The sequence below is a fragment of the Tachyglossus aculeatus genome, chromosome 23 (genome assembly GCF_015852505.1).
Source record: "Tachyglossus aculeatus isolate mTacAcu1 chromosome 23, mTacAcu1.pri, whole genome shotgun sequence".
NCBI classification, from domain to species: Eukaryota; Metazoa; Chordata; class Mammalia; order Monotremata; family Tachyglossidae; genus Tachyglossus; species Tachyglossus aculeatus.
Window position 1 is genome coordinate 27,923,713 of NC_052088.1, and position 17,811 is coordinate 27,941,523.

The following is a 17,811-nucleotide window of genomic DNA, read 5'->3' on the forward strand; positions in this document are numbered from 1 at the left end:
GCAAGATATCAGACAGGACACAGCCCATGTCCAACTTGGCATTTACAGTCTAAGGGGGAGGGAGAACAGATATTTAATCCTCATTTTACAGATCCAGGCTTGGGGCCCCCACGACGTTAGCCGGGTTCGGATGCTGGACTTGTTCAACCTCAAGGGTTTGATGAAGGTCTGTCTCCCCCCCTAGACTGTAAGCTCCCTGTGGGCAGGGAATGTGTCTATTGCTCAACCTTGAGGGTTTGATGAAGTTCTGTCTCCCCCACTAGTCTGTAAGCTCCTTGTGGGCAGGGAACGTGTCTATTGCCCAACCTCGAGGGTTTGATGAAGGTCTGTCTCCCCCACTAGTCTGTAAGCTCCCTGTGGGCAGGGAACGTGTCTATTGCCCAACCTCGAGGGTTTGATGAAGGTCTGTCTCCCCCACTAGACTGTAAGCTCCTTGTGGGCAGGGAACGTGTCCACCCACTCTGTCATAGTGTACTCTCCCAAGCAGTACAGTGCTCGGCACAAAGTAAGTGCTCAAAAACTACAATCGATGGATTTTACAGGTGAGGAAACTGAGGCATAGAAATATTGAATGATTTTTCTGAGGTTACACAGGGGGTTTGAACATGGATCTCCTGTCTTTTAGTCTCATCCTCCTTTATCCATCCCCTCCCAGCCCCACAGCACATAATAATAATAATAATAATAATAATAATAATAATAATAATGATGGCATTTGTAAAGCGCTTACCATGTGCCAAGCACTGTTCTAAGCACTGGGGGGGATACAAGGTAATCAGGTTGTCCTACATGGGACTCACAGTCTTAATCCCCCTTTGACAGCTGAGGTAACTGAGGCACAGAGAAGTTAAGCGAGTTGCCCAAAGTCACATAGCTGACAAGTGTGACAATTGTCCAACCTTGGCTTCACAGACTCCGTCCTCTCCTGGTTCTCCTCTTATCTCTCCGGCCGTTCATTCTCAGTCTCCTTTGCTGGCTCTTCCTCCCCCTGACCCACCCCTCCCCTTACTGTAGGGGTTTCTCAAGGGTCAGTTCTTGGTCCCCTTCTGTTCTCTACCTACACTCATTCCCTTGGTGACCTCATTCGCTCCCACGGCTTCGACTATCATCTCTAGGCTGATGACACCCAAATCTACATCTCTGCCCCTGCTCTCTCTCCCTCCCTTCAGGCTCGGCTCTCCTCCTGCCTTCAGGACACCTCCATCTGGATGTCTGCCCACCACCTAAAACTCAATATGTCCAAGACCGAACTCCTTATCTTCCCTCCCAAACCCTGCCCTCTCCCTGACTTTCCCGTCACTGTAGACGGCACTACCATCCTTCCCATCTCATAAGCCCGCAACCTTGGTGTCATCCTCGACTCTGCTCTCTCGTTCACCCCTCACATCCAATCCGTCACCAAAAACTGTCGGTCTCACCTCCGCAACATCGCCAAGATCCGCCCTTTCCTCTCCATCCAAACTGCTACCTTGCTGGTTCAATCTCTCATCCTATCCTGACAGGATTACTGCATCAGCCTCCTCTCTGATCTCCCATCCTCCTGTCTCTCCCCACTTCAGTCTATACTTCATGCTGCTGCCCGGATCATCTCTATGCAGAAACGCTCTGGACATGTTACTCCCCTCCTCAAAAATCTCCAGTGGCTACCAGTCAACCTACGCATCAGGCAGAAACTCCTCACTCTCGGCTTCAAGGCTGTCCATCCCCTTGCCCCCTCCTACCTCATCTCCCTTCTCTCCTTCTCCAGCCCAGCCCGCACCCTCCGCTCCTCTGCCGCTAATCTCCTCACCGTTAGGCCTCGTTCTCGCCTGTCCCGCCGTCGACCCCCGGCCCACCTCACCCCCCGGGCCTGGAATGCCCTCCCTCCGCACATCCGCCAACCTAGCTCTCTTCCTCCCTTCAAAGCCCTACTGAGAGCTCACCTCCTCCAGGAGGCCTTCCCAGACTGAGCCCCCTTTTTCCTCTCCTCTTCTCCATCTACCCACCCTACCTCCTTCCCCTCCCCACAGCACCTGTATATGTTTGTACAGATTTATTACTCTATTTTACTTGTACATATTTACTCTTCTATTTATTTTGTTAATGATGTGCATCTAGCTTTACGTCTATTTATTCTGATGACTTGATACCTGTCCACATGTTCTGTTTTGTGGTCTGTCTCCCCCTTCTAGACTGTGAGCCCGTTGTTGGGTAGGGACCGTCTCTATATGTTGCCAACTTGTACTTCCCAAGTGCTTAGTACAGTGCTGTGCACACAGTAAGTGCTCAATAAATACCATTGAATGAATGAATGAATGAATGAAGTGGCAGAGTCGGGATTAGAACCCAGGACCTCTGACTCCCAAGCCCTTGCTCTTTCCACTGAGCCACGCTGCTTCTCTATGCACATTCTAATCCCGGCCCTGCCACTTGTCTGCTGTGTGACTTTGAGTAAGTCATTTAACTTCTCTGGGCCTCAGTTATCTCATCTGTAAAATGGGGAATAATCAATCAATCAATCATATTTATTGAGCACTCACTGTGTGCAGAGCACTGTACTAAGCGCTTGGGAAGTACAAGTTGGCAACATATAGAGACAGTCCCTACCCAACAGTGGGCTCACAGTCTAAAAGATGTGGGACAACCTGATGACCGTGTATCCACCCCAGTGCTTAGAACAGTGCTTGGCACATAGTAAGCGCTTAACAAATACCACTATTATTATTATTATATCTGTCATTTATTTACATCTATATCTGTCTCCCCCTTTAGACTGTTAAGCTCGTTGTGGGCAGGGAATGTGTCTATTATGATACTGTACTCTCCCAAGCGCTTAGTACAGCGCTTTGCAGAGAGTAAGCGCTCAATAAAGACGATTGAATGAACGAATTTTCTTTCTACATTTATTTACATCACTATCTGTCTCCCCCTTTAGACTGTTAAGCTCGTTGTGGGCAGGGATTGTGTCTATTATGATACTGTACTATCCCAAGCGCTTAGTACAGCGTTTTGCAGAGAGTAAGCGCTCAATAAAGACGATTGAATGAACGAATTTTCTTTCTACATTTATTTACATCACTATCTGTCTCCCCCTTTAGACTGTTAAGCTCGTTGTGGGCAGGGATTGTGTCTGTTATGATGCTGTACTCTCCCAAGCGCTTAGTACAGCGTTTTGCAGAGAGTAAGCGCTCAATAAAGACGATTGAATGAACGAAATTTCTTTCTACATTTATTTACATCACTATCTGTCTCCCCCTTTAGACTGTTAAGCTCGTTGTGGGCAGGGATTGTGTCTATTATGATACTGTACTCTCCCAAGCGCTTTGCAGAGAGTAAGCGCTCCATGAAGACGATTGAATAAACGAATTTTCTTTCTACTAAACCAGGCTGCTTCTCGGGGCAGGGGGCTGCTGGCTTTTTTCACTCCAGCCCCTTCCCCTGCTTTTTTTCCCCCCATCCTCCCTCCCCTCGCGGACGCAGTGGCCCCCGAAGGAATTGGGGGGTGGGCGTGGGGAGGGAGGAAGGTAGAGCAGGGGCAGCCGCGTGTTTAAACCCCTTTCTGCTTTTCCTGCGCTGAAAAAATAATAATAATTTTAAAAAAAAGAAACCCACTTGGCTGCTCGAGGCTCTTCTGAGTCACCTTTGAAGTTGGATGGAGGCGTTCCTCCTAGCAACCCGCCATCTGTTGGAAACGGAACTGAAAGTGGGCAGGGAAGGTGCGGTCCATCTCCCCGGAACACCACCGGCTCCGAAGGAGAGCGGTTGAGCGGATTGATTGGCCATTGAGCCCAGCCGGGTTCCCAACCCCTTCGTCCTGTGGATGACTCTTGCTGCGTGGCCCCGAGGCTGCTGCTGCTGCTGCCGCCGGTGGGACTGTCCTAGGCGCCCAGGTGGGCACTGCAGGTGGGTGACTGGGCTCCCCCCGGCTTGGCCCCCGGCCCCCAGCCCCCGGGCTGTCACTGGTGTAGACGGGTTTCCCACCCTCAGCCGGGGGCCCGGGCCCGTCGGTTTGAGGGTCGCCGCCGGTCCCGTGTCCCTTGCCCTGCAGGGGAAAGCCTGCGTGGGTGAGCCCCGGGAAAGAGCACCGTGGGCCCCGAGAAGCCCCCCTAGAGGGTCCCATGCCGGGGGTTGCCGCCATTCCCCGCCCCTCTGTGCGTTTGGGAAAAGTTTCTCTAAAAGAGAACTGTCAAGGCCGGAGCCTCCAGGGCCTCCAGTCCCCCTCACCCTCCTCCCCTCGCCGCCCCCCGACTCCGACTCTCCCCGCGGGCCAGCCGCCAATCTCTCTCTCCCTCCCTCTCTTCTTTGTCTTTGCCGCTCTCTCCTTCCCTTCCTAATTTCTGTCTCCCACTTTTTCTCTCCCTTTTTAATCCGTCTCCTTGCCCCTCTTTGTCACTGCCGCTCGCACCTTCCCTTTCTACTCTCCATCTCTCTCCCTCTCTTCTTTCTAATCTCTCTCTATCCCTCTCCCTCTATCTTCTCTGTCGCCCTCTCCTTCCCTTGCTAATCTTTCTCTCTCTCCCTTCTCTTTCTAAACTCTCCCCCTTTCTAACCTTTCTCTCCCTCACTGTCTCTCTCTCCTCTGCCTCTACCGTCTCTACCTGTCTCTCCCTCTCCCTCTCCATTTCTACTCATTCTCTCTCTCTCTCTCCCCATTTCTACTCATCCCGTCCTTCTCTCCATTTCTACTCATCCTATCTCCCCATTTCTACTCATCCCCTTTCTCTCTCTCCCCATTTCTACTCATCCTGTCTCTCCTCCCCATTTCTACTCATCCTGTCTCTCTCTCTCCCCCATTTCTCCTCATCCTCTCTCCCCATTTCTACTCATCCTGTCTCCCCATTTCTACTCATTCTCTCTCTCCCCATTTCTACTCATCCTCTGCCTCTCTCCCCATTTCTACTCATCCTGTCCCTCTCCCCATTTCTACTCATCCTGTCCCTCTCCCCATTTCTACTCATTCTCTCTCTCCCCATTTCTACTCATCCTGTCTCTCTCTCTCTCCCCATTTCTACTCATTCTGTCTCTTTCTCTGCCTCTCCCCATTTCTACTCATCCTCTGTCTCTCCTCCCCATTTCTAATCATCCTGTCTCTCTCTCTCCCCATTTCTACTCATTCTGTCTCTCTCTCCCATTTCTACTCATCGTCTGTCTCTCCTCCCCATTTCTAGTCATCCTGTCTCTCTCTCTCTCCCCATTTCTACTCATTCTGTCTCTCTCCCCATTTCTACTCATTCTTTCTCTCTCTCCCCATTTCTACTCATCCGCTGTCTCTCTCTCCCCATTTCTATTCATCCTGTGTCTTTCTCTCTCTCTCCCCATTTCTACTCACCCTCTGTCTTTCTCTCTGCCCATTTCTACTCATCCTTTCTCTCTCCCTGTCTAACCTGTCTTGTTGCTGTCTCCCCTCTTTTGTCCCCCTTCCTAATCCACCGCGTCTTCTCTCTTTGTGTGTGCTGGTGTGCCCGTCCCCACCCGTCTCTGGATGTCTGTCTGGGTGTGTGGGTGTGTGTCTGTGTGTCTGTCTGCAGGCCGTTCCCCTCCGCTGGAGATGGAGGACCCCTTCGGGCCGGGCCGCAACCTCTCCATCGTCCTGCTGCTGGGCCGGGGCCTTAACGCATCCGCCTGGTCTGGGGAGGCGGGTTCCTGGCGGGCCCTCACACCTCCTCCTCCTCCTCTTCCTCCTCCGGCTCTTCCTCCTCCTCCTCCTCCTCCGGGGCCTCCTGGTCCTCCTCCTCCTCGTGCTCCTCGTCCGTCCCCTCCTCCTGTTCCTGGCGGTCCCCGGCGGGCGTTGGGGGGTGGCCGTCTGGTGTCGCTGGGGCTGGTGCTGGCGGCGGCCGCGGTGGGCAACGCGGCTCTGCTGGCCCGCCTGGGGGGCGTGGGGGCCTGGGTCGGCCGGGGCCGGGGGTCCCGGGGGTCCCGGGGGCTGGACTTGGGGCTGGCGCAGCTGGCCCTGGCCGACCTCTACCTGTGCGGGGGCCGGGTGGTCCCGCAGCTGCTGGCCGGGTGGTCCGGGGGAGGGTCCGGGGGGGACCCCGGGGGGAGTCCGTCGGAGTCGGCCTCCTGCCTCGTGCTGCGGCTGGTGCGGGCCTCGGGGGTCGTGGCCCCGGCCCTCATGCTGGCCCTGCTGGCCCTGCTGGCCCTGGAGCGCCGGCCCCGCGGCCCGCCCCTGCCCGCCCGCGCCCTGGCCGCCCTGGCCTGGCTGCTCGCCCTGCTGCTCGCCCTGCCCCCGGCCCTGCTCGCCCGCCACGGGGCCCGGGGCAGCCCGGAGGCCTCCTCGGAGGCGGCGGCCCCGTGCGGCGACCGCCCCGGGCCCGGGCCGCGCTGGCCCGTGCAGCTCCTCGCCGTCTACGGGGCGGCCGCCGGCCTCGTCGCCCCGTTGGCCGTGCTGGCCGTGGCCTGCGGGCGCGTGGCCCGGGCCCCGAGGCCGAGCAGGAACCGGGACCCCCCGCCCCGGGCCCCGACTCCGGTCCTGACCCTGAGCCCAGCCCCGACCCCGGGCCCAGCCCTGACCCCAGGGCCATCCCTGACCCCAGGCCCAACCTCGGCCCTGACCCCAGGCCCAGCCCTGACCCCGGGCCCAACCTCGGCCCTGACCCCAGGCCCAGCCCTGACCCCGGGCCCAGCCCCGACCCCAGGCCCAGCCCTGACCCCAGCCCTGACCCCGGGCCCAACCCCAGCCCTGACCCCGGACCCTGCCTTGACCCCAGACCCAACCGCAGCCCTGACCCCGGGCCCAGCCCCGACCCCTGCCCGGGCCCCGGCCCCGACCCCGGCCAGTCTCCCCCGGGCCAAGGTGCGCAGCCTGCACATGACCCTGACCCTCGCCCTGCTCTTCGTGGCCTGCCAGCTGCCCTACTTCACGGCCGAGCTGGCGGCGGCCTGGGCGGCGGGACCCCCGGCCGGGGGCGAGGGCCTGGCGGCCGCCCTGGACATCGTGGTGGCCACCCACAGCGCCCTCGACCCCTACGTCTGCCTCTTCTTCCAGCCCCGGGGCCGGCGACGGCGACGACGTCGGCGGCCGCTGGAATCCTGCTGTTGCTGCCGCCCCCGCTGCCCCCGCCTGCCCGGGGCCCGGGACCGGGACCAGGCCCGGGACGAGGAGGACGAGGAGGCCGGGGGCGTCCAGCCCTTCCACCGAAGCCGCTGGCCCTTCCGCTACCAACACCCTCACCCGCGCCGCGGCCGCCCCCAAGGACTGGCCCCCTCCCCCCGGCAGCCCTCCTGCTCCTGCCAGAGCATCTTCTAGGCGGCCGGAGAGACCCTCGGGGCCAGCGGACCCTCCTGGGGGCTGCCGAGGGGGGAGGGGTTGGACCTGCGCCCCCCCACCCCCACCCCCCGGACACGGACAAGGACGCGGCCCTGGGTGGGCTGTAGGAATAACCCTTCTAGACTGTAGTCCCCTTCTAGACTCTAAACCCACTGTGGGCAGGGATCGTCTCGCTTTATTGCTGAATTGTACCTTCCAAGTGCTTAGCAAAGTGCTCTGCACACAGTAAGTGCTCAATAAATACGATTGAATGAATGAATGAATGAATGGCAGGCAGGGCTTTCACCGGCGCATCCTCCTTCCTGCCTCCTTCTCTCCCCCCCATTCCTTCCCTCTTCCCCCACTGCATTCCTTCCCTCTTCCCACCTCCGCCAATGGGCATCTGGAGGGAGGGAGCCGGAGGATGTATTAGGAAATGGCCCCCACAGCCCCCTCCTTGGCTCCCCACGAGGAGGTCGGGGACTGGAAGGCCCCTGCTCCGTGCCCGCAAGGCCGCAGTGGCTCCAGTTGAGGTAGACGAGATGGAAACTTTCTGGGAAAATGCTTTTGTTCCTGTCGCCTCTGGGCAGGGGCATCACGGGGCACCAGTTGAGGCCGAGCTGGACCAACCGGACCGAGGTTTGGGCCGCCGCCAAGTTGGCCAGGTTAAGATGGTATTTGTTAAGTGCTTACTACGTGCCAGGCACTGTACTAAGCCCTGGGGTGGATGCGAGCAAACCTGGTTGGACACAGCTTCTGTCCCACGAGGGGCTCACAGTCTCAATCCCCATTTTCCAGATGAGATTCATTCATTCATTCAGTCGTATTTATTGAGCGCTTACTGAGGCCCAGAGACTTGCCTGAAGTGACTTACCCCAGGTCACACAGCATACAAGTGGTGGAGCTGGGATTAGAACCCATGACCTTCTGAGGCCCAGGCCCAGGCTCTAGCCACTAGTCCATGCTGCTGCTTCTCCTGCTGCTGGTTGGGATGCTGGGCCTGCCCCAGCCTCGACCCTTTGGTCGAGGTCAGTCTCCCTCTCTAGACTGTCAGCTCCTGGTGGGCAGGGAACGTTACAGTGCACTCTCCCAAGCTCTTAGTTCAGGGCTCTGCACGCAGCCAGCACTCAGTCAATACGATCAATCGATTGATTGCTTGGTCGGAGGAATGCCCAAGTGACGCATCCCTCTAGTTGACTTCTTCCTGTACAGCGTGTTCCACTCTCGAGTTTTTCGTTCCCTGTGCCGTCCCAACAGTGAGGATTTCTCTTTTCCCGGGACAGTCGCCATGGATTACAGGGTGTGCAAAACCCCACCGCTTACACACCGCGGGGCTACAACTGCCACTCTTCTCCATACCAGCTCCATGGCACTTGGGTACAGAGCCACCATTTATTTCTTTCTATTTATGTCCGTCTCCCCTTCTAGAATTTAAGCTCGTTGTGGGCAGGGGATGTGTCTGTTGTATTGTTATATTGTAAAAACCGTTATTATTATTGTTACGATTATTATTATTATTACTCTCCCAAGACCTTAATATAGTGCTCTGCACACAGCATGTGCTCAGTAAATACAACTGATTGACTGATTGATTACTTGTAGCTCCAGGACAGATGTCTGTGTCTAAACGAAATGTTTCCCCTTCAACTATATGTTTGCAGTATCATCATCATCATCATCATCATCAATAAATAAAATGACCCACTGCATTTTGTTCCAGGTCGGTTTGGGCTGCTTTCCCTCGCCCCTCCTCTCTCTCTCTGTATCTCTCTCTCTCATCTCTCTCGTTCACTCTCTTTCTATCTCTTTCATTCTCTCTCTCTCTGTGTCTCTTTCATTCTCTCTGTCTTCCTCCATCTCCCTGTCTCTCTTTCATTCTCTGCCTGTCTCCCTCTGTCTCTCTCTGTCCCTCTCTCTTTCATTGTCTGTCTCCCTCTGTCTCTGTCTCCCTCTGACTCTTTATTGCTCTCATTCTCTGTCTCTTTCATCCTCTCTCTCCCTCTGTCTCTGTCTCTGTATGTCTCCCTCTCTGTCTCTCTCTGTCTCTGTCTCCTGTCTCTGTCTCCCTCTGTCTCTATCTCTGTCATCTCTCTGTTTCTGTCTCCCTCTGTTTCTGTCTCTCTATCTCTGTCTCTGCTGTCTCCCTCTGTTTCTGCCTCTATCTCTATCTCTCTCTGTCTCTGTCTGGCTGTCTCCCTCTGTCTAAATCGCTGTCTCTCTCTGTCTAAATCTCTGTGTCTCTCTGTCTCCCTCTGTCTTTGTGTCTGTGTCCTGTCTCTGTCTCCCTCTGTTTCTGTCTCTATCTCTGTCTCTGTCTGTCTCCCTCTGTTTCTGTCTCTATCTCTATCTCTCTCTGTCTCCCTCTGTCTCTGTCTGGCTGTCTCCCTCTGCCTAAATCGTTCTCTCTGTCTAAATCTCTGTGTTTCTCTGTCTGTCTCCCTCTGTCTCTGTGTCTCTCTGTCTCCTGTCTCTGTCTCCCTCTGTCTCTATCTCTGTCTCTCTGTCTCCGTCTCTGTCTGTCTCCCTCTGTTTGTGTCTCTCTATCTCTGTCTCTGTCTGTCTCCCTCTGTTTCTGTTTCTGTCTCTATCTCTCTCTGTCTCCCTCTGTCTCTGTCTGGCTGTCTCCCTCTGGCTAAATCGCTGTCTCTCTCTGTCTAAATCTCTGTGTCTCTCTGTCTGTCTCCCTCTGTCTCTGTGTCTCTGTGTCTCCTGTCTCTGTTTCCCTCTGTCTCTATCTCTGTCTCTCTGTCTCCATCTCTGTCTCCCTGTCTCTATCTCTGTCTCCCTCTGTCTCTGTCTCTATCTCTGTCTGTCTCCCCCTGTTTCTGTCTCTATCTCTATCTCTCTCTGTCTCTATCTGGCTGTCTCCCTCTGTCTAAATTGCTGTCTCTCTCTGTCTAAATCTCTGTGTCTCTCTGTCTGTCTCCTTCTGTCTCTGTCTCTGTGTCTCTCTGTCTGTCTCTGTCTCCCTCGGTCTCCATCTATGTCGTCTCTCTGTCTCTGTCTCTGTCTGTCTCCCTCTGTTTCTGCCTCTCTATCTCTGTCTCTGTCTCCCCCTGTTTCTGTTTCTCTCTCTGTCTCCCTCTGTCTCTGTCTGGCTGTCTCCCTCTGTCTAAATCGCTGTCTCTGTCTAAATCTCTGTGTCTCTCTGTCTGTCTCCCTCTGTCTCTGTCTCTATCTGTGTCTCTCTGTCTCCTGTCTCTGTCTGTCTCCATCTCTGTCTCTCTGTCTCCATCTCTGTCTCCCTGTCTCTATCTCTGTCTCCCTCTGTCTCTGTCTCTATCTCTGTCTCGCCCTGTTTCTGTCTCTATCTCTGTCTCTATCTCTGTCTCTGTCTGTCTCCCTCTGTTTCTGTCTCTATCTCTCTCTGTCTCCCTCTGTCTCTGTCTGGCTGTCTCCCTCTGCCTAAATCGCTGTCTCTGTCTAAATCTCTGTGTCTCTCTGTCTGTCTCCCTCTGTCTCTGTGTCTGTCTGTCTCCTGTCTCTGTCTCCCTCTGTCTCTATCTCTGTCTCTCCGTCTCTTTCTCTATCTCTGTCTCTGTCTGTCTCCCTCTGTTTCTGTCTCTATCTCTGTTTCTGTCTCCCTCTGTTTCTGTCTCTCTCTATCTCTCTCTGTCTCTCTCTGTCTAAATCTCTGTGTCTCTCTGTCTCTATCTGTGTCTCTCTGTCTGTCTCCTGTCTCTGTCTGTCTCCCTGTGTCTCTCTGTCTCCCTCTCTGTCTCCCTGTCTATCTCTGTCTCCCTCTGTCTCCCTGTCTCTATCTCTGTCTGCCTCCCCCTGTTTCTGTCTCTATCTCTGTCTCTCTGGCTGTCTCCCTCTGTCTCTGGCTGTCTCCCTCTGTCTCCCTCTGTCTAAATCGCTGTCTCTCTCTGTCTTAATCTCTGTGTCTCTCTGTCTCTATCTGTGTCTCTCTGTCTGTCTCCTGTCTCTGTCTGTCTCCCTCTGTCTCTCTGTCTCCCTCTCTGTCTCCCTCTCTGTCTCCCTGTCTCTATCTCTGTCTGCCTCCCCCTGTTTCTGTCTCTATCTCTGTCTCTCTGTCTGTCTCCCTCTGTCTCTGTCTCTGTCTCCCTCAGTCTCTATCTCTGTCTCTCTCTGTCTCTGTCTCTCTCCCTCTGTCTCCCTCTCCATCTCCCTGTGTCTCTCCCTGTGTCGTTTCCGTCTCTGCCCGGTAGGGGGCGCCGTGCGGTGGCGGTGGAGGGCGGCGCCCCCCCGTGGCCAGGAGAGAGAGCGCGCGAGGCCGGCGGGGACTGACGGACGGGCTCCGGAGCGCCCCCTTGGGGAACCCAGCGGAGGCGCTTCAATCAATCAATCAGTCAATCAGTCAATCAACCGTATTTATTGAGCGCTTACTGTGTGCAGAGCACTGCACTAAGCGCTTGGGAAGTACAAGTTGGCAACATATAGAGACGGTCCCTACCCAACAGTGGGCTCACTGTCTAGAAGGGGGAGACAGGGAACAAAACCAAACATACTAACAAAATAAAATAGACTAGATATGTACAAGTAAAATAAATAAATAAATAGAGTAATAAACATGTACAAACATATATCCATATATACAGGTGCTGTGGGGAAGGGAAGGAGGTAAGATGGGGGGATGGAGAGGGGGACGAGGGGGAGAGGAAGGAAGGGGCTCAGTCTGGGAAGGCCTCCTGGAGGAGGCGAGCTCTCAGTAGGGCCAGGGCAGGGCATGGCAGCGGAGCCCGGCCCACACGCCCGGCTTGCCCGCCCCACGGCAAAGCCGTGAGCCCTCAGAGCTTTTTTTTTAATGGCATTTATTAAGCGCTTACTATGTGCAAAGTACTGTTCTAAGCGCTGGGGAGGTTACAAGGTGATCAGGTGGCCCCACGGGGCGCTCACATTCTTCATCCCCGTTTTCCAGATGAGGGAACTGAGGCCCCTCCTCCCCCTCCCCATCCCCTCCACCTTACCTCCTTTCCTTCCCCACAGCACCTGTATATATGTATATATGCTTGTACGTATTTATTACTCTATTTATTTATTTATTTTACTTGTACATATCTATTCTATTTATTTCATTTTGTTAATATGTTTGGTTTCGTTCTCTGTCTCCCCCTTCTAGACTGTGAGCCCGCTGTTGGGTAGGGACTGTCTCTATATGTTGCCAACTTGTACTTCCCAAGCGCTTAGTACAGTGCTCCGCACACAGTAAGCGCTCAATAAATACGATTGATTGATTGAAGTGGCTTGCCCGAAGTCACACAGCTGACAAGTGGCGGAGGCGGGATTTGAACCCATGACCTCTGATTCCAAAGCCCGGGCTCTTTCCACTGAGCCACGCTGCCTTAACCGGGAGCTCTCAGCGTGTTGCAGAAGGCACTGCCATCCCCTCACCCCCTCCTATCTCACCTCCCTTCTCTCCTTCTCCAGCCCAGCCCGCACCCTCCGCTCCTCTGCCACTGCTCACCTCCTCACTGGGCCTCATTCTCGCCTGTCCCGCCATCATCCCCCTGGCCTGGAATGCCCTCCCTCCGCACATCCGCCAACCTAGCTCTCTTCCTCCCTTCAAAGCCCTACTGAGAGCTCACCTCCCCCAGGAGGCCTTCCCCGACTGAGCCCCCTCCTTCCTCTCCCCCTCCTTCCCCTCCCCACAGCACCTGTATATATGTATATATGTTTGTACATATTTACTACTCTATTTATTTTACTCGTTGTTGTCCGCAAGCGAACTTGGCATGACTGACTCCATCTTGTGCATGCCAACAGTAACCCTTTATTTTGTGCAGACCGAAAGCACGCCGGTGTTTGTAAAGTAACATTAACCCAAGTGGCTTCTCTCTGTCTGGAATGTCCCCATCCTAGGTTGACCGTTATCTCCTCATAACATCTTGTAAACAGGGATTTTAACACTAACCAAACCATGACAAACAAACGATTGTACTTTAACTTGGGATCTAGGAACGCCAAGGCCTCACTCTTGGGAATCCTTTGTGTAGCTCGGATTTGAAACCCAATAAAAGAGGAAGAAGCAGCTGGGATCGGGGCTGCTTGTCACTCTTAACCTCTCCCGGGAGGTGAACGGGCAGGTAGCCACTTTCCTTCTTTACTGCTCTGTCTGAACTCATGTCTCCGAGTCATTTTTCCTCTCTGCGTCGCCACCTCGGGTACACGAACTCTGCGGCTGATTTACACCAGTTAACCTATTTTGCGCCCTACTTTTCGATAACACGTGTACATATTTATTCTATTTATTTTATTTGGTTAATATGTTTTGTTGTCTGTCTCCCCCTTCTAGTCCGTGAACCCGCCGTTGGGTAGGGACCGTTGCCAACTTGTACTTCCCAAGCTCTTAGTACAGTGCTCTGCACACAGTAAGCGCTCAATAAATACGATTGCATGAATGAATGAATGAACTGCCTTAAAGTCAGCCTGGCAGGGGCGATTAGGGGAGCTTCCACTGGATTCATTCATTCATTCCATCGTATTGACTGAGCACTGACTGCGCGCGGGGCACTGGACTAAGCGCTTGGAAACTACAATTCATTCATTCATTCAATCGTGGTTATGGAGCGCTTACTGTGTGCAGAGCACTGTACTAAGCGCTTGGGAAGTACGTCGGCAACATATAGAGACGGTCCCTACTCAACAACGGGCACACAGTCTAGATGGGGGGGGGGCAGACAAAAAAACAAAACAAGTAGATGGGCGTCAATGGTGGCAATATACATAAACAGAATTGTAGATATAAACACATCATTAATAAAATAAATAGAATAATCAATATGTCCAGATATACACAAGCGCTGTGGGGAGGGGAGGGGGGGCAATGGGGAAAGGAGGAGGAGCAGAGGAATAGGTGGGGGGGACTCAGTCTGGGAAGGCCTCCTGGATACCGAGGACAGCCCCAGCAGACGCCCTGGGGAATGATGATGATACTAATTATTATTATGTGCTAGGCACTGCGCTAAGCGCTGGGGTGGATATGAGCAAATCGAGTTGGACACACTCCCTGTCCCACTTGGGGACCACAGTCTCAATCCCCATTTTTAAAAAGCAGGTAACTGAGGCAGAGAGAAGTAAAGTGACTTACCCAAGGTCACACAGCAGACAAGTGGCAGCCACATAACAGACACGAGCACCTGCTCGACGATTATCGGAGGGATTCACGTTCCTATGGTAGGAGGAAACAAGGCTTGGGGGTTTTTGTAAGTGTTTTCGATAAATAAGAATACTCGTCAGAGGATACCATTTCACTGAAAATATGTCTGTAAAGGGCATGAAGATAGCATGCAGTTACTATTAATGGTTCATTCATTCGTATTTATTGAGTGCTTACTGTGTGGACAGCGCTGTACTAAGCACTTGGGAGAGTACACTGTAACAATAAACAGACTCATTCCCTGCCCACAATGAGCTTACAGTCCTAGAGAGGGACCAACCAGTCTCCCCTTTCTAGACTGCGAGCCCGTTGTTGGGAAGGGACCGCCTCTATGTGTTGCCGACTTGTACTTTCCAAGCGCTTAGTACAGCGCTCTGCACACAGTAAGCGCTCAATAAATACGATTGAATGAATGAACCAGTGGTCTGTGGTGAATAGACACTCTCTGTGAAAGCCGCTGATGGCCATGAAAATGAGCTAATTACCATGTTCTAGCAAATGTACGATTGTCAAAACTTTTAGTAGCGGCAATAGACAAATTAATAATATTTGAAAACTGCAAATTGCTTCCTATTTATTTCCTGGTGTTTATGAAGTACCTACTCTGTGCAGTGCGTGGTAGTAGATATTTGGGAGAGCGCAATGCAAGTAGTAAGACTTCTGTCCTCAAGAAGTTTACAATCTAACAGGGGAAGACAGGCTGACGTAAAATACATACCTTCAGTAGGAGGAGGTAAAATGCAGGCAGGTATGCAAAAAAGAATAAATCAATAAATGGAGCCATTCAATAGAGACGTAAGTTCTAAGAGTTGCTGTAAATAAACAAGAGCTAAGGTTTTTGATTCTGTGATTATTGATGTTAGATGAGTGATGGTTTTGTTCTGACAGTACTACTCCATTAAGTGGGTGCACTTACAGCTTTAAGGACTTTCAGGCCTTTCATTATTTGATTATGCCGAAGTGCTTCTCGCCTATTTATCCAAAATTGTACTAACATTTTAGAAATCGCTTTAGCTTCTGAGCAGAAGGGGAAGCTGTCGGGTCTCCCTGCCGGCCTCCCCCCACCCCGGGCACTGCCCTTAGGGGTTCACTGCAATCATAGTGAAGGCAACTCCCTATCCTTACCTCCACTTTTGCCTCCTGCGGGGTTAAAAAAAGTCTAGGAGTTTGGGTCAAGGAGAACGTACCTTGGGAAGGGCTGGAAGAAGAGAAGGTTGACTTGGGACAGAGGTTGGAGGGTCCTTCAGACTTCTATCCTAAGCCTTCTACTCCATCAATCAATTAATCAGTAGTATTCAGTGGTATTGATTGAGCTCTTACTGTGTCCCGAGCACTAAGTGCTTGAGAAAGTACAATAGAGTTGGTAGACTCGGTCCCTACTCTCGAGGAAATGCTCTCTAGAGGAAGCCATACCTTTGTGTTTCCAACAGTAATTCAAAAGACATTGACGTTAATAGACAGTGGAAGAAAGGCAGAGTAGACTCAAGAATGACTAGACCGGTTGAAAATGTGTCAATAAAATCACCGTCAGTCTGCTAAAATGGTTTGTATTTTCTTCTTCTTCGTCTGAGAGACACACATCAAAATCAATCAACTGAGCACTTTGTGCAGAGTGCTGTACTAAGCGCTTGGGAAAGTTCAATGAAGCGGATTTCGTAGACATGTTCCCTGCCCATGAGGAGCAGATTTTCAGGCTCCTTTAGCCACAGCTTCGTAACGACTTTCATTTTTATTTTGCCTGCTGCCTGTTTGTCTTTTTCTCATGTAGCTTTAGCATTTTCATATCTGTCTCTGGTCCTCTTCCCCATCTATATTCATAGATTGTATGTGTCCTTTGAGAGATAGGGTCTGTGTTTAATTCCCAGCTATGTACTCTTTCTCAGAGTGCTTTGCTTGTTCCTTTGTTTCTTCATTGGATGGTATTTGTTAAGTGCTTGCTATGTGTCAAACACTGTTCTAAACGCTGGGAGAGACACAAGTCAACTAGGTTGGACACCTTCCTTGTCCCGCGTGGAGCTCATAGTCTTAAGTGTATTATGGGTATTGAATCCCCACTTTACAGTTGAGGAAACTGAGGTACAGAGAAGCAGCATGGCATAGTGGATAGTCCACAATCAATCAATCAATCAATCGTATTTATTGAGTGCTTACTGTGTGCAGAGCACTGTACTAAGCGCTTGGGAAGTACAAGTTGGCAACATATAGAGACGGTCCCTACCCAACAGTGGGCTCACAGTCTAGAAGGGGGAGACAGAGAACAAAACAAAACGTATTAACAAAATAAAATAAATAGAATAGATATGTACAAGTACAATAAATAAATAGAGTAATATTTACTCCCACAGGCCTGGGAGTCAGAAGGTCATGGGTTCTAATTCCAGCTCCGCCACTTATCTGCTGTGTAACCTTGGGCAGGTCATTTTACTTCTCTTTGCCTCAGTTACCTCATCTGTAAAATGGGGATTGAAGCTGTGAGCCCCAAGTGGGACAGGGACTGTGTCTAACCCGATTTTCTTGTGCCTATCCCAGCGCCTAGTAAAGTGCCTCGCACATAGTAATCACTTAACAAATACCATTAATATTACTATTAATAAGTGATTTGCCCAAGTCCGTACTGCTGGCAATTAATAGAAGTAATTGGCAGAGCTGGGATTAGAACCTAGCTCTGTCTCCCCCTTTTAGACTGTGAGCCCACTGTTGGGTAGGGACTGTCTCTATATGTTGCCAATTTGTACTTCCCAAGCGCTTAGTACAGTGCTCTGCACATAGTAAGCGCTCAATAAATACGATTGATGATGATGATGATGATCCTCTAACTCTCAGGACCATGCTCTTTCCACTAGGCCACACATAGTAAGTGCTTAATACATACTACTTAGTATGTAAATTACTACTAATAACTGTTACTATTAGTGGACATGGTCCCTGCTCTCAGGAAGCTTACCCTGGTTAGTGTTTCTCTTGGATTTGGATTATGTTCACGTTAATGTCATTGCCTTTACGTATGTCCACATAACATGCAATCCACTTTTATTATCTTTAACCTTCAGTTTCTAATTTTATACTTTCCAATTAAGAAGCAGGCCGATTCTGAAGTGGAATGTCAGTTTTGCACGAAAAGTTCATCAATGCACTTAGGTTAGTATCTCAAACCAAATGGGTGTTTTAATACGAGACAACTCTTCATTTCAAGACACATTACACAGGTGCCGCTGATTGGGATTGAGGTGCCCTAAAGTAATCTCTGGAAGCAGATTTTGAAAGTTACTTCCTTGGTTTGGCTCCAAGAAAGCAGGGTTTTATTACTGCATCCATGTCTTCCTTGGGTTTTAGCAGTTTTCATCTCATGTTCTTGCCAAAGGAATTCCTTAATGTTCTCATCTTTTTTCTTCTCACTTCCTTCAGTTTTATGCCTTGTCTCTTCCTAGTCTAAATAAATCCTATTTCCTTGTTGTAGAGTGAAATT

General features: G+C 51.9%; 1 protein-coding gene across 1 annotated transcript; it reads left to right on the forward strand.

Moving 5' to 3' along the window:
* The first annotated feature begins 3,665 nt into the window (after nucleotides 1-3,665).
* On the forward strand, nucleotides 3,666-7,423 carry GPR150 (G protein-coupled receptor 150). Its single transcript, XM_038765566.1, has 3 exons — nucleotides 3,666-3,882; nucleotides 5,508-6,578; nucleotides 6,687-7,423. Exons 2-3 carry the CDS (start codon nucleotides 5,528-5,530, stop codon nucleotides 7,223-7,225), a joined length of 1,590 nt encoding a protein of 529 aa, XP_038621494.1. The 5' UTR covers nucleotides 3,666-3,882; nucleotides 5,508-5,527; the 3' UTR covers nucleotides 7,226-7,423.
* Nucleotides 7,424-17,811: the final 10,388 nt, after the last annotated feature.